Below are 13,334 nucleotides of genomic sequence, written 5' to 3' on the forward strand. Positions count from 1 at the left end.
GAGGTGGAATAACCCGCACCGGGCTATGTAGGCGAACCGGGGAAACCATGCGTAAGGCAGGTGCCATGTATGCCGGCCCGAGGAGACGCACTGGAGACCAGACGCGTTGAGCCGGCCTCATGACACCTGGCTCAATACCCAATCTAGCCCTACCAGTGCGGGGAGGTGGAATAACCCGCACTGGGCTATGCACTCGTACAGGAGACACCGTGCGCTCTACTGCGTAACACGGCGCCTGCCCGTACTCCCGCTCTCCACGGTAAGCCTGGGAAGTGGGCGCAGGTCTCCTACCTGCCCTTGGCCCACTATCTCCTAGCCCCCCCCCAAGAAATTTTTGGGAATTACTTACGGGCTTTTTTGGCTTCCGTGCCAGACGCGTTCCCTCATAGCTCCGGTTCCTCTCTCCGGTAGCCTCTGCTCTCCTCAGTGCCTCCACCTGTTCCCATGGCTTTTCGGGCTTCCAGCCACGTCTCCTTGCTGCCTCCTCAAACCACCGCTCCTGGGCTTTAGCTGCCTCCCTCTCTTCCTGGGAACGGCGATTTTCTCCTGCCTTAGCCCAGGGACCTTCTCCATTCATTATCTGCTCCCATGTCCAGAAATCCTTGTTTTTCTCCTGTCCCTTACTCCGTTTATTTCTCCCTTGCCGCTTGGTCTTAGCGTGGTGGGTGATTCTGTAAGGGCTGTCGCTCTCCTCATCCTCGGACGAGGTGAGGAGAGAAGGATCTTCAGACCAAAATGCAGCTTGAGGGAAATAAGCCATCTTTATTATAAATACGACGATGGCAACACGAAAACACAAACACTTTCAAATTTACAAAAAACAAGAAAACGACGTATACGAAACCTGAACATAAACTTACATAACTAATACGTAACACTTACGGACAGGAAACATACTACATCGAAACGAAACGAACAACCGAAACAATCCCGTATGGTGTAAGACATAACACAGACACAGGAGACAATCACCCACAAACAAACAGTGAGAATGCCCTACCTAAATATGACTCTTGATTAGAGGAAAACGCAAACCACCTGCCTCTAATCAAGAGCCATACCAGGCAAACCAAAACCAACATAGAAACGAATAACATAGACTGCCCACCCAAAACACATGCCCTGACCATAAACACATAAAAACAACATAAAACAGGTCAGGACTGTTACAGTCTCACAGCAAAGGGTCAGATTTTTTACAGATTTGTAGAAATTTCAACAGCAAAAAACAGTTTTGGCTTTGTCATTATGGGCTATTGTGTGTAGATTGATAAGGAAAATAATGAATTTAATCAATTTAGAATGAGGCTGTAACGTAACAAAATGTGGAAAAGTGAAGGGGTCTTAATACCATTCAAATGCAATGTACATAGTTGCCAATGTATTTGCAATTGTTACAAACAAGTGAAGGATAAAAGTTGCTTCAAATGAAAACCGAGATGACTGCATTAAAATATAAATAGCCTATAGTATAGGCTAAGCCTATATTTAAATAATATTGAAATCAATTCCATGTTCATTCATTAGAAAGCAAATTACGGACTCCTCTTTGAATCTGCGTATTTCTCCAAAGTTCAGTTGTCCGGAGTCTGTCAGGACCTAGGATCAATGGAGACACTCAAGTTTTTTAATCCTGTATCTCTTGACACATTCATGAAAATAGTAATGGCCTCTAAACCTTCAAGCTGCATACTGGACCCTAATCCAATTAAACTACTGAAAGAGCTACTTCCTGTGCTTGGCCCTCGTATGTTGAACATAATAAATGGCTCCCTATCCACCGGATGTGTACCAAATTCACTAAAAGTGGCAGAAATAAAGCCTCTCTTGAAAAACCCAAACCTTAACCAGGAAAATGTAAAAAACTTATCGGCCTATATCGAATCTCCCATTCATCAAAAAAATGTAAAAGCTGTATCTGTCCACGTGCTCCTTGACCTTAGTGCTGCTTTTGACACTATCGATCACCACATTCTTTTGGAGAGATTGGAAACCCTAACTGGTCTACACGGACAAGTTCTGGCCTGGTTTAGATCTTATCTGTCGGAAAGATATCCGTTTGTCTCCGTGGATGGTTTGTCCTCTGACAAAATCAGGATTCTGTTTTAGGACCACTATTGTTTTCACTATATATATATATATATATATTCTACCTCTTAGTGATGTCATTCGGAAAACACGTCAACTTTCACTGCTATGCGGACGACACACAGCTGTACATTTCGATGAAAGATGTTGAAGACCTAAAATTGTTTACCCTGGAAACCTGTGTTTCAGGCATACGGAAGTGGATGGCGGCAAAATATTCACTTTTAAAATCGGACAAAACAGAGATGCTAGTTCTAGGTCCCAAAAAACAACGAGATCTGCTGTTGGATCTGACAATTAATCTTGATGGATGTACAGTCGTCTCAAATAAAACTGAAGGACCTCGGCGTTACTCTGACACTGATTTCTCTTTTGACGAACATATGAAGAATATTTCAAGGACAGCTTCCCCCCCCCATCTTTGTAAACGTTTTGTACAAAAATTATGCAGACATCCCTGTTTTTGTCACTTCTAGATTAGACTACTGCAACGCTCTATTCTCCGGCTACCCAAATAAAGCACTAAATAAACTTAGAGCTAAACATGGCTGCTAGAACCTTGACTAGAACCAAAACAATTTGATCAAACAATTTGATCATATTACTCCAGTGCTTGCCTCTCTACACTGGCTTCCTGTTAAGGCTAGGGCTGATTTAAAGGTAAGGTATTACTTCGAACTTACAAAGCATTACATGGGCTTCCTCCTACCTATCGCTTCGATTTGGTCCTGCCGTACATATCTATAAGTACGCTATGGTCACAAGACACAGGCCTCCTTATTGTCCCTAGAATTTCTAAGCAAACAGCTGGAGACAGGGCTTTCTCCTATAGAACTCAATTGACATGGAATGGTCTGCCTATCCACGTGAGAAAAGCAGACTCGGTCAACCTTTAAGTCTTTACTGAAGACTCATCTCTTCAGTAGATCCTATGATTGAGTGTAGTCTGGCCCAGGGGTGCGAAGGTGAATGGCAAGGCACTGGAGCAAAGAACTGCCCTTGTGGTCTCTGCCTGGCCGGCTCCACTGGGATTCTCTGCCTCTGACCCGATTACATGGGCTTACTAGTGCTCTTCCATGTCGTACCTAGGAGGGGTGCGTCACTTGAGTCAGATGTGATCTTCCTGTCTGGTTTTGCACCCCCTCGGGATTCTGCGGTGGAGGAGATCTTCGTGGGCTATACTCAGCCTGGTCTCAGGGTAGTAAGTTGGTGGTCTGAAGATATCCCTCTAGGGGTGTGGGGGCTGTACTTTGGCAAAGTGGGTGGGGTTATATCCTGCCTGGTTGACCCTGTATGGGGGATGGGGCCACAGTGTCAAATGGGGCCACAGTGTCCCCTGATCCACCTCTGTCTCAGCCCCCAGTATCTATGCTGCAATAGTGCCCCTGTGCCGGTGGGCTAGGGTCAGTCTGTTATATTCTCCTGTCTTATCTGTTGTCCTGTGTGAATTGAAGTATGTTCCCCCTAATTCTCTCCCTCCCTCCCCTCCCGGAGGACCTGAGCCCTATGACCATGCCTCAGGACTACCTGGCCTGACGACTCCTCGCTGTCCCCAGTCCACCTGGTCATGCTGCTGCTCCAGTTTCAACTGTTCTGCCTGCGGCTATTGAACCCTGACCTGTTCACCAGAAGTGCTACCTTGTACCGGACCTGCTGTTTTCACCTCTCTCTCTACAGCATCTGCTGTCTCAAAAAGCCAATTGTCATTTACTCCTGAGGTACTGACCTAGGAGTAAGCATCTACAGCCCTGCTGGTCATCTATGAACATTTTAACATCTTGAAGAACAATCTGGCCTTAATGGCCATGTACTCTTATAATCTCCACCCGGCACAGCCAGAAGAGGATCAGCCACCCTTCGAGCCTGGTTCCTCTCTAGGTTTCTTCCTAGGTTCCTGACTTTCTAGGGAGTTTTTCCTAGCCACTGTGCTTCTGCATCTGCAATGCTAGCTGTTTGGGGTTTTAGGCTGGGTTTCTGTATAACACTTTGTCACATCTGCTGATGTAAAAAGGGCTTTATAAATACATTTGATTGATTGATTGATTCAATTGAGTTCTATTTTCCTAATTGTAGGCTACAGTCTATTTTCCCCCTCAATATACACTGCTCAAAAAAATAAAGGGAACACTTAAACAACACAATGTAACTCCAAGTCAATCACACTTCTGTGAAATCAAACTGTCCACTTAGGAAGCAACACTGATTGACAATAAATTCCACATGCTGTTGTGCAAATGGAATAGACAACAGGTGGAAATTATAGGCAATTAGCAAGACACCCCCAATAAAGGAGTGGTTCTGCAGGTGGTGACCACAGACCACTTCTCAGTTCCTATGCTTCCTGGCTGATGTTCTGGTCACTTTTGAATGCTGGCGGTGCTTTCACTCTAGTGGTAGCATGAGACGGAGTCTACAACCCACACAAGTGGCTCAGGTAGTGCAGCTCATCCAGGATGGCACATCAATGCGAGCTGTGGCAAGAAGGTTTGCTGTGTCTGTCAGCGTAGTGTCCAGAGCATGGAGGCGCTACCAGGAGACAGGCCAGTACATCAGGAGACGTGGAGGAGGCCGTAGGAGGGCAACAACCCAGCAGCAGGACCGCTACCTCCGCCTTTGTGCAAGAAGGAGCAGGCGGAGCACTGCCAGAGCCCTGCAAAATGACCTCCAGCAGGCCACAAATGTGCATGTGTGTGCTCAAACGGTCAGAAACAGACTCCATGAGAATGGTATGAGGGCCCGACGTCCACAAGTGGGGGTTGTGCTTACAGCCCAACATCGTGCAGGACGTTTGGCATTTGCCAGAGAACACCAAGATTGGCAAATTCGCCACTGGCCACTGGCGCCCTGTGCTCTTCACAGATGAAAGAAGGTTCACACTGAGCACATGTGACAGACCCCTTGTGAGACCATATGCTGGTGCGGTTGGCCCTGGGTTCCTCCTAATGCAAGACAATGCTAGACAATGCTAGACCTCATGTGGCTGGAGTGTGTCAGCAGTTCCTGCAAGAGGAAGGCATTGATGCTATGGACTGGCCCGCCCGTTCCCCAGACCTGAATCCAATTGAGCACATCTGGGACATCATGTCTCGCTCCATCCACCAACGCCACGTTGCACCACAGACTGTCCAGGAGTTGGCGGATGCTTTAGTCCAGGTCTGGGAGGAGATCCCTCAGGAGACCATCCGCCACCTCATCAGGAGCATGCCCAGGCGTTGTAGGGAGGTCATACAGGCACGTGGAGGCCACACACACTACTGAGCCTCATTTTGACTTGTTTTAAGGACATTACATCAAAGTTGGATCAGCCTGTAGTGTGGTTTTCCACTTTAATTTTGAGTGTGACTCCAAATCCAGACCTCCATGGGTTGATAAATTTGATTTCCATTGATCATTTTTGCGTGATTTTGTTGTCAGCACATTCAACTATGTAAAGAAAAAAGTATTTAATAAGAATAGTTCATTCATTCAGATCTAGGATGTGTTATTTTAGTGTTCCCTTTATTTTTTTGAGCAGTGTATTTAATGATGTGTAATAACATGGGCACAATGATGTACCACATCTGCGATTTAGCGCATTATTGAGCTGTCTCAATATTTGCAGTCATACAGTATATACTGAACAAAAATATTAATGCAACATGTAAAGAGTTGGTCTTATGTTTCATGAAATGAAAAGATCTCAGACATTTTCCAAACGCAGGAAAAGCTTATTTCGCTCAAATTTTGGATACAAATTTGTTTACATCCCTGTTAGTGAGCATTTCTCATTTGCCAATATAGTCCAGCCACCTGACAGGTGTGGCATATCAAGAAGCTGACTAAACAGCATGATCATTACACAGGTGCACCTTGTGCTGGGGGCAATAAAAAGGCCACTCTAAAATGTGCAGTTTTGTCACACAACACAATGCCACAGATGTCTTAAAGTTTTGAGGGAGCATGCAATTGGTATGTTAGCTACAGGAACGTCAACCAGTGATGTTGCCAGAGAAGTTAATGTTAATTTATATACCATAAACCGCCTCCAACGTCGTTGGCAGTATGTCCAACTGGCCTCACAACCACAGACCCCATGTAACCAGCCCCGGACCACCACATCTGGCTTCTTCACCTGCGGGATCATCTGCGATCAGCCATCCGGACAGCTGATGAAACTGAGGAGTACTTCTGTCTGCAATAAAGCCCCTTTGAGGGGAAAAACTCATTATGATTGGCTAGGCCTGGTTCCCCAGTGGGCAGGCCTGGCTCTCAAGTGGGTGGGCCTATGCCCTCCCAGGCCCACCCATGGCTGCGCCTCTGTCCAGTCGTGAAATCAAATGTTATTTGTCACATGCGCCGAATACAACAGGCCTTACCGCAAAATGCTTACTTACAAGCCCTTAACCAACAATGCAGTTCGAGAAATAGATATAATAAAATGTTTATTAAATAAACTAAAGTTTTTAAAAAATCTAATAAGTTTACATAACAATAACATGGCTATATAAACTCAGCAAAAAATAAACGTCCCTTTTTCAGGACCCTGTCTTTCAAAGATAATTCGTTAAAGTCCAAACAACTTCACAGATCTTCATTGTAAAGGGTTTAAACACTGTTTCCCATGCTTGTTCAATGAACCATAAACAATTAATGACCATGCACCTGTGGAACGGTCGTTAAGACACTAACAACACCTTACAGACGGTAGGCAATTAAGGTCACAGTTATGAAAACTTAGGACACTAGAGGCCTTTCTACTGACTGAAAAACACCAAAAGAAAGATGCCCAGGGTCCCTGCTCATCTGCGTGAACGTGCTTTAGGCATGCTGCAAGGAGGCATGAGGACTGCAGATAATAGGGCAATAAATTGCAATGGCCGTACTGTGAGACACCTAAGACAGCACTACAGGGAGACAGGATGGACAGCTGATCATCCTCGCAGTGGCAGACCACGTGTAACAACACCTGCACAGGAACGGTACATACGAACATCACACCTGCGGGACAGGTACAGGATGGCAACAACAACTGCCCAAGTTACACCAGGAAGGCACAATCCCTCCATCAGTGCTCAGACTATCCGCAATAGGCTGAGAGAGGCTGGACTGAGGCCTTGTAGGCCTGTTGTAAGATAGGTCCTCACCAGACATCACCGGCAACAACGTCGCCAATGGGCACAAACCCACCGTCGCTGGACCAGACAGGACTGGCAAAAAGTGCTCTTCACTGACAAGTTGTGGTTTTGCCTCACCAGGGGTGATGGTCGGATTCGCGTTTATCGTCGAAGGAATGAGCGTTACACCGAGGCCTGTACTCTGCAGCGGGATCGATTTGGAGGTGGAGGGTCCGTCATGGTCTGGGGCGGTGTGTCACAGCATCATCGGACTGAGCTTTTTGTCATTGCAGGCAATCTCAACGCTGTGCGTTACAGGGAAGACATCCTCCTCCCTCATGTGGTACCCTTCCTGCAGGCTCATCCTGACATGACCCTCCAGCATGACAATGCCACCAGCCATACCGCTCGTTCTGTGCATGATTTCCTGAAAGACAGGAATGGAACAGGAAAAGGATCTCAATCCCATTGAGCACGTCTGGGTTCTGTTGGATCAGAGGCTGAGGGCTAGGGCCATTCCCCTCCAGAAATGTCCGGGAACTTGCAGGTTTCTTGGTGGAAGAGTGGGGCAATATCTCACAAGAACTGGCAAATCTGGTGCAGTCCATGAGGAGAAGATGCACTGCAGTACTTAATGCAGCTGGTGGCCACACCAGATACTGACTGTTACTTTTTGACCCCACCTTTGTTCAGAGACACATTATTACATTTCTGTTAGTCACATGTCTGTGGAACTTGTTCAGTTGATGTCTCAGTTGTTGAATCTTGTTATGTTCATACAAATATTTACACATGTATAAACGCAGTTGACAGTGAGAGGACGTTTCTTTTTTTGCTGAGTTTACAAGGGGTACCGGTACCGAGTGAATGTGCAGGGGTACAGGTGAGTCGAGGAAATCCATAGATTAGGGCCTACTGCATTTATTTCATTTGACTGATTTCCTTATATAAACAGTAAAATCGTTGAAATTGTTACATGTTGAGTTTATATTTTTGTTCAGTATATACAGTACCAGTAAAAAGTTGACACCCCTACTCATTTAATGTTTTTTCTTTATTTGTTACTATTTTCTACATCGTAGAATAATAGTGAAGACATCAAAACTATAAATAACACATATGGAACCATGTAGTAACCAAAAAAAGTGTTAAACAAATCAAAATATATTTCATATTTGAGATTCTTCAAAGCAGCCAGCCTTTGCCTTGACAGCTTATCATTTGTTTTTCAACAGGACAATAACCCAACACACCTCCAGGCTGTGTAAGGGCTATTTGACCAAGGAGAGTGATGGAGTGCTGCAACAGATGACCTTGCCTCCACAATCAACCGACTTCAACCCAATTGAGATGGTTTGGGATGAGTTGGACAGCAGAGTGAAGGAAAAGTGCTCAGCATTTGTGGGAAATACGTCAAGACTGTTGGAAAAGCATTCCAGGTGAAGCTGGTTGAGAGAATGCCAAGAGTGTGCAAAGCTGTCATCAAGGCAAAGGGTGGCTACTTTGAAGAATATAAAATATATTTTGATTTGTTTAACACTTTCTTGGTTATTACATGAGACCCATTACAGGATGTCAAGTTATTTGTTTATTTGTGCAGAGTCAAAAATTGGAGAGGCCACCTAGAAAAGGTCTGTTGGTAAGCTATATTCCTAATATTCAGGAAACTAGATCCTGAAGGCTGGTTCTCAGTCATTACCATAACATTATAAATACTTTCCATAAGCCTAAAAGTCTAAAACGTGACCATGTATGCTAAAATTCAGCCCATTGCTATTACTCCTCTATATCAAACAACTCAAGGTGTTCTTAATTGAAATGGTTGTCAGCAATAAGAGTGAGTTGCACTGTGATGTAGTCAAGGTTTTTCTATTATATTGACAAGATATTCGAGTGACCGCTCTACCAATGTCCTCAAAGATGGAAGGAGGCGAGATCAGGTGGGATTACTCTAGCCAATGAGAGGGCAGATACATGTGTAAAGAACAGGCCATAGAGATAGAGGACTCATCTTTGTATCTGTGCCATTATAGTGTCTGTGACAGCATGGGCAGCACCATTGAGGATTATAAAGCAGTACATTTTCATATTCATTGGCTGACTGCTCCCAAATTATAGGAATCCCCACCCAGTTGACTACTTTAAAAATGGTGGAAGCCCTCAATGGCAATGTCCATGCTAAAATTGGTTATATCCATGAGTCCTCTATCTATCTCTATGACAACAGGCAAATCTCTGATATAAAGTCTGGGTTTTTTAAGTTGACAAAATGCCACGTGTCCACTTATAATCAGAGCATTCGTAACAACCTAACCATTATGAAAGTTCTATTTGATCAAATAAGCCTCGTGTAGCAAATCAGTGTTGACCAAATTCAACACTCTCTCATTGACCTACATACAAAAAAGATATATATAAACCTCTCGCTTCCCCTCAGATGTAGACAAGATGTGCTCAGGAAAACAGACTACGGGGTCATTTCATTTCAGCAAGCCATGTCACCCACCATCTCAGATTTTTTTTAAATACTTTTTTTGTTGTTGTTAGAAACATAAGATAAGCACTCCGGCAACATTATTTTGCTGAAATATAATTTGATCTCTGAGAAATGAAGCAAACTGATTGCACCCAAATTGGCCATTTTAATTTATAGGATTCATACATATAATATTCAATCATTATACAACCTAACAACCGATTTGCCCCGAACTTTTTTCTAGCAATGAGTAAGATGAGGAATTCAAAGAAATGGTAAAAATCCGCACATGGATATAGCATCAGTTCTGTGTCTGACGAGAACCCCCCCCCCAAAAAAAAAATCTGTAAGTAACATCATTGAGTTGTCCATAGACTGTTTATTCCTTTACATTGAGGGAGGGGGGACAAAAAAAATGGCAATATCTGGATGTTGGATGGGACATAAACCTAACAACTTCAATGACTCATTTCTCTGAACGGGAGAAAAATAAATCACAAAGAATAAATTACATTGGATGAAGAAACAATACTCCGAGCCTCAGCTCCATACTACTTGTCAGACACACACAAACTGACACTGTATACTTTTTGTTGGGGTGTGATTGGTGTGGGACTTCGTTGTTGTTCGACTTCGACCAGTTCTTTTGGATTCCTCATGTCTAAGTCATTGTTAGAAAAAAAAAAGTCTGGTCCAAATCAAATGTTAGTTACTATATTTATTGAATATTATATTATAAATTAAAATAGCCAATTTGGGTGCAATTAGTTTCTTAGAGATCAAATTAGAATTCAACAAAATAATGTTGAAGTAATGCTAATCTGATCTGTTTCTAACAACAAAAAACGATTTCAGAACAATCTGAGATGGTGTGTGTCGAAAATCGTCTTTCTTGTGTTTTTGGAGGTGGAACGACTCTACAATTGTTCATTGACTCATTTCACTGTATTGTCAAAAAAGCATTTGGGAGAATTCTACTAGAATCAAATCTGTCCATATTCAAGTCAAACAGGAATTGGCCTACTATTACATTAAAAAAATGCCTCCCATCCACACGTCCCCACCCTGACATTAGATGGGGGTGGCAGAAACCACATGCAAAGTTGCATGCAGCTGCAGCAGAGGACAAGCACAGAGGGCCAGGGCAGTGAGTGACTTCAAATCTCTCCCACATTCACCTTCCCAAACTACATACCATACTTGGCATCAACCCACTGAAACCACTCAGGATGCAAAATAGCCTAGGGCGATCTGTTTGTTCAGATGATGCTTTTCAATGGGAGCACTGTGATTCTCTGGGTGGAGCCCCATTCACACACAGCATGGCTCATAGAATTACCAGTCTGACAAAGACAACATCTCAGAGGAATGCCCCTCAGTGTCCTGTCAGAACAGGTTCCAATAGGAAACAATGCCCATTGTTCGGTCTGACCTGCAGTGGATGAATGGTCAAAATAATAATGTATGCAAACAAAACATGAGGAATAGTTGTCACATGATACTACATTCCTGTAGTAAAAGGGCAAGAAATAAAACTGCTGTTCCTTGTTTCATCAGCGAAATGACAATGAATAACTGGGACATCTATGACAAACAAAAGTTGCTCTGATAGATGTGCACTCCACAATGGAATGTGAATTCCATTCCAATTACAGTCATTCAATAGTAGGTTATTAAGGGCTGTGGTACTGGCAGTCTGACAAAGCAAGTTAAACCTAAACAACCCATACCATTTTCTTGTAAGGTGTGGCGTAAGAATGTAGCACTGCAAGTGAAACAGTTCTTAGTAACAATGAACCTCGAAATAACATTGCAACTCTGACCTGTCAAAATGAGCAGCAAGCACCTCTGGTGCTTGGAAACCACTCATACATTAGTCAGTCTCAGTCCTAAACACAAGGGTCCAAACTAATGAAAATAAAACAAGTATAATTATTTAGGCTTAATGCTATCAAAAGCATACTTCATACAAGGTAACATGATTTTTATGAACCACGCTGGTCCTTACAGTAGACTAGGCTGCGCCTATATATATATATATATATATATATATATATATATATATACATATATAGTATCATTGACACTGCAAAGGTGAACGACCGTGGACGCCACTGCCTACCTGAGCTTTAGGTTAGCCATGAATTCCTCCAAAGAAACGCTGTCCAGCAGAACAAAGTCAGCCTTTCCAAACTCCAGACTCTCGTGTTCTGCCATGTTGTATTTTGGTCCAAAAAATTCAGGTTAGGGGAAATTTTTTGTTTTGTTGGAAAAGACAACTTGAAGCGAAGTGCTCCTCCGCGACACCAGGTAACTAACGATGGTGAGCTAGTCAGTCCGCCGATTCAAGCGCTAAATGATCGACGAGCATCGTCTTCGTTCATTTAAAATCAGCAGTACGCGTCATACATTGTTATTTTTTTGACTCATTTTGAGTAAGCTGAACAAATAAGCATGCTAGGAAACGACACAAAACAGCCAAACTAAACCAATAGCAAAACGTATATCTAATTATTTTATCTCAATACTCTACCCGGTGTGAAAAAGTCATGTTATTCCAGAATATGTATTCACATCCAGACAGACTTGTTGCTTTCGGCGAAAAGGGATGGTTACACTAACGCCTGTCCGTAGAGCCCTTTCCTTGAATTTCTCGTCTCGACTTTATACATACGAATGGAATCCTACCCGCCTCCCGACGCTCCTCCTTCTGAACTTGTCGCGTGTGTAAGTTTGAAAATATCACACAAATCCCCCAAGACCAATACTGAACAGTTTAATACATTTCTCGGGGATGGCGAGTCATTTTGACGAGTTCTCCAAAGAAAAGTCGGGTACGGTCACGGCCTCAAATGATGCCCTGTAATTATACAGCATAAGGAAACATTCATAGCCTACAATTTATCTTACATGCAGGCCTACCATTTGTGACATTGGGTAGTTTGTGTGTGTCAAAAAGAATAAGATGTAAAAAGACATAGCCTAATAAAGATATAACAGGTTAGAAATAGTTAAACTAACTCAACTCCCTGTCACAGAATTTGGACCACTAACTGACCATATCATATATATGATGAGGATGAACGTATGACAAAAACACTTTAGGACTACTGAACGGAATTAGACCTACTGAACACTGCCAAAATAAACTCAATACATAGGTTGATGAGAGACAGCTGACGCTGCTGTACAATCTGGTTGATCACTTCACTGATGCTGCTGCAATCTGCCTACTAATGGCAATTGTATACGCTAGTATGCCATCTTGTGTTTCAGAGAGGTATTAATTTATAATATCTTACTACTGTACTGTAATCGTATTCAAATGGAGAAGGCCTGTCTTAGTGACATACAACACATCATTTTACTCTGAACGTCACAGGCGGGAAGTATTTTTGCTGGTGCCTTTTGCCTCTCGGCAGTTCCACTGTAAAGGAATTATGCTTTGAATCAGATTGTTCACTTGAAAATGTTTGCCAAACAAAAAACCCTGATTTCAAAGTTTAACAAACCAACTCTATGCACAAGGACTACTTTGAACAAAGAAATCTTCACAAAAACACATTTACTGGAATAACTGTGCAAATGCAAAGTTTGGTAACAGAATTTGGGTACAATCTCCCTCAGTTTTTTTATGCAACCACAGCTTTGAATTAAGATTAAAAGATGTCTGCAGA

General features: G+C 43.1%; 1 protein-coding gene across 1 annotated transcript in view; it reads right to left on the bottom strand.

The window, feature by feature from the left end:
- LOC139581022 (unconventional myosin-Id) overlaps positions 1–12,408 on the bottom strand; it is a 131,664-nt gene extending 119,256 nt beyond the window's left edge. Inside the window, exon 1 of the mRNA XM_071410323.1 lies at positions 11,780–12,408. Within this exon, the coding sequence (XP_071266424.1) occupies positions 11,780–11,874 (95 nt within the window). The 5' untranslated portion in view covers positions 11,875–12,408. The remainder of the gene's footprint in view (positions 1–11,779) is intronic.
- Between the last annotated feature and the right edge of the window lie 926 nt (positions 12,409–13,334).

Source organism: Salvelinus alpinus, chromosome 7 (assembly GCF_045679555.1).
Source record: "Salvelinus alpinus chromosome 7, SLU_Salpinus.1, whole genome shotgun sequence".
NCBI lineage: Eukaryota > Metazoa > Chordata > Actinopteri > Salmoniformes > Salmonidae > Salvelinus > Salvelinus alpinus.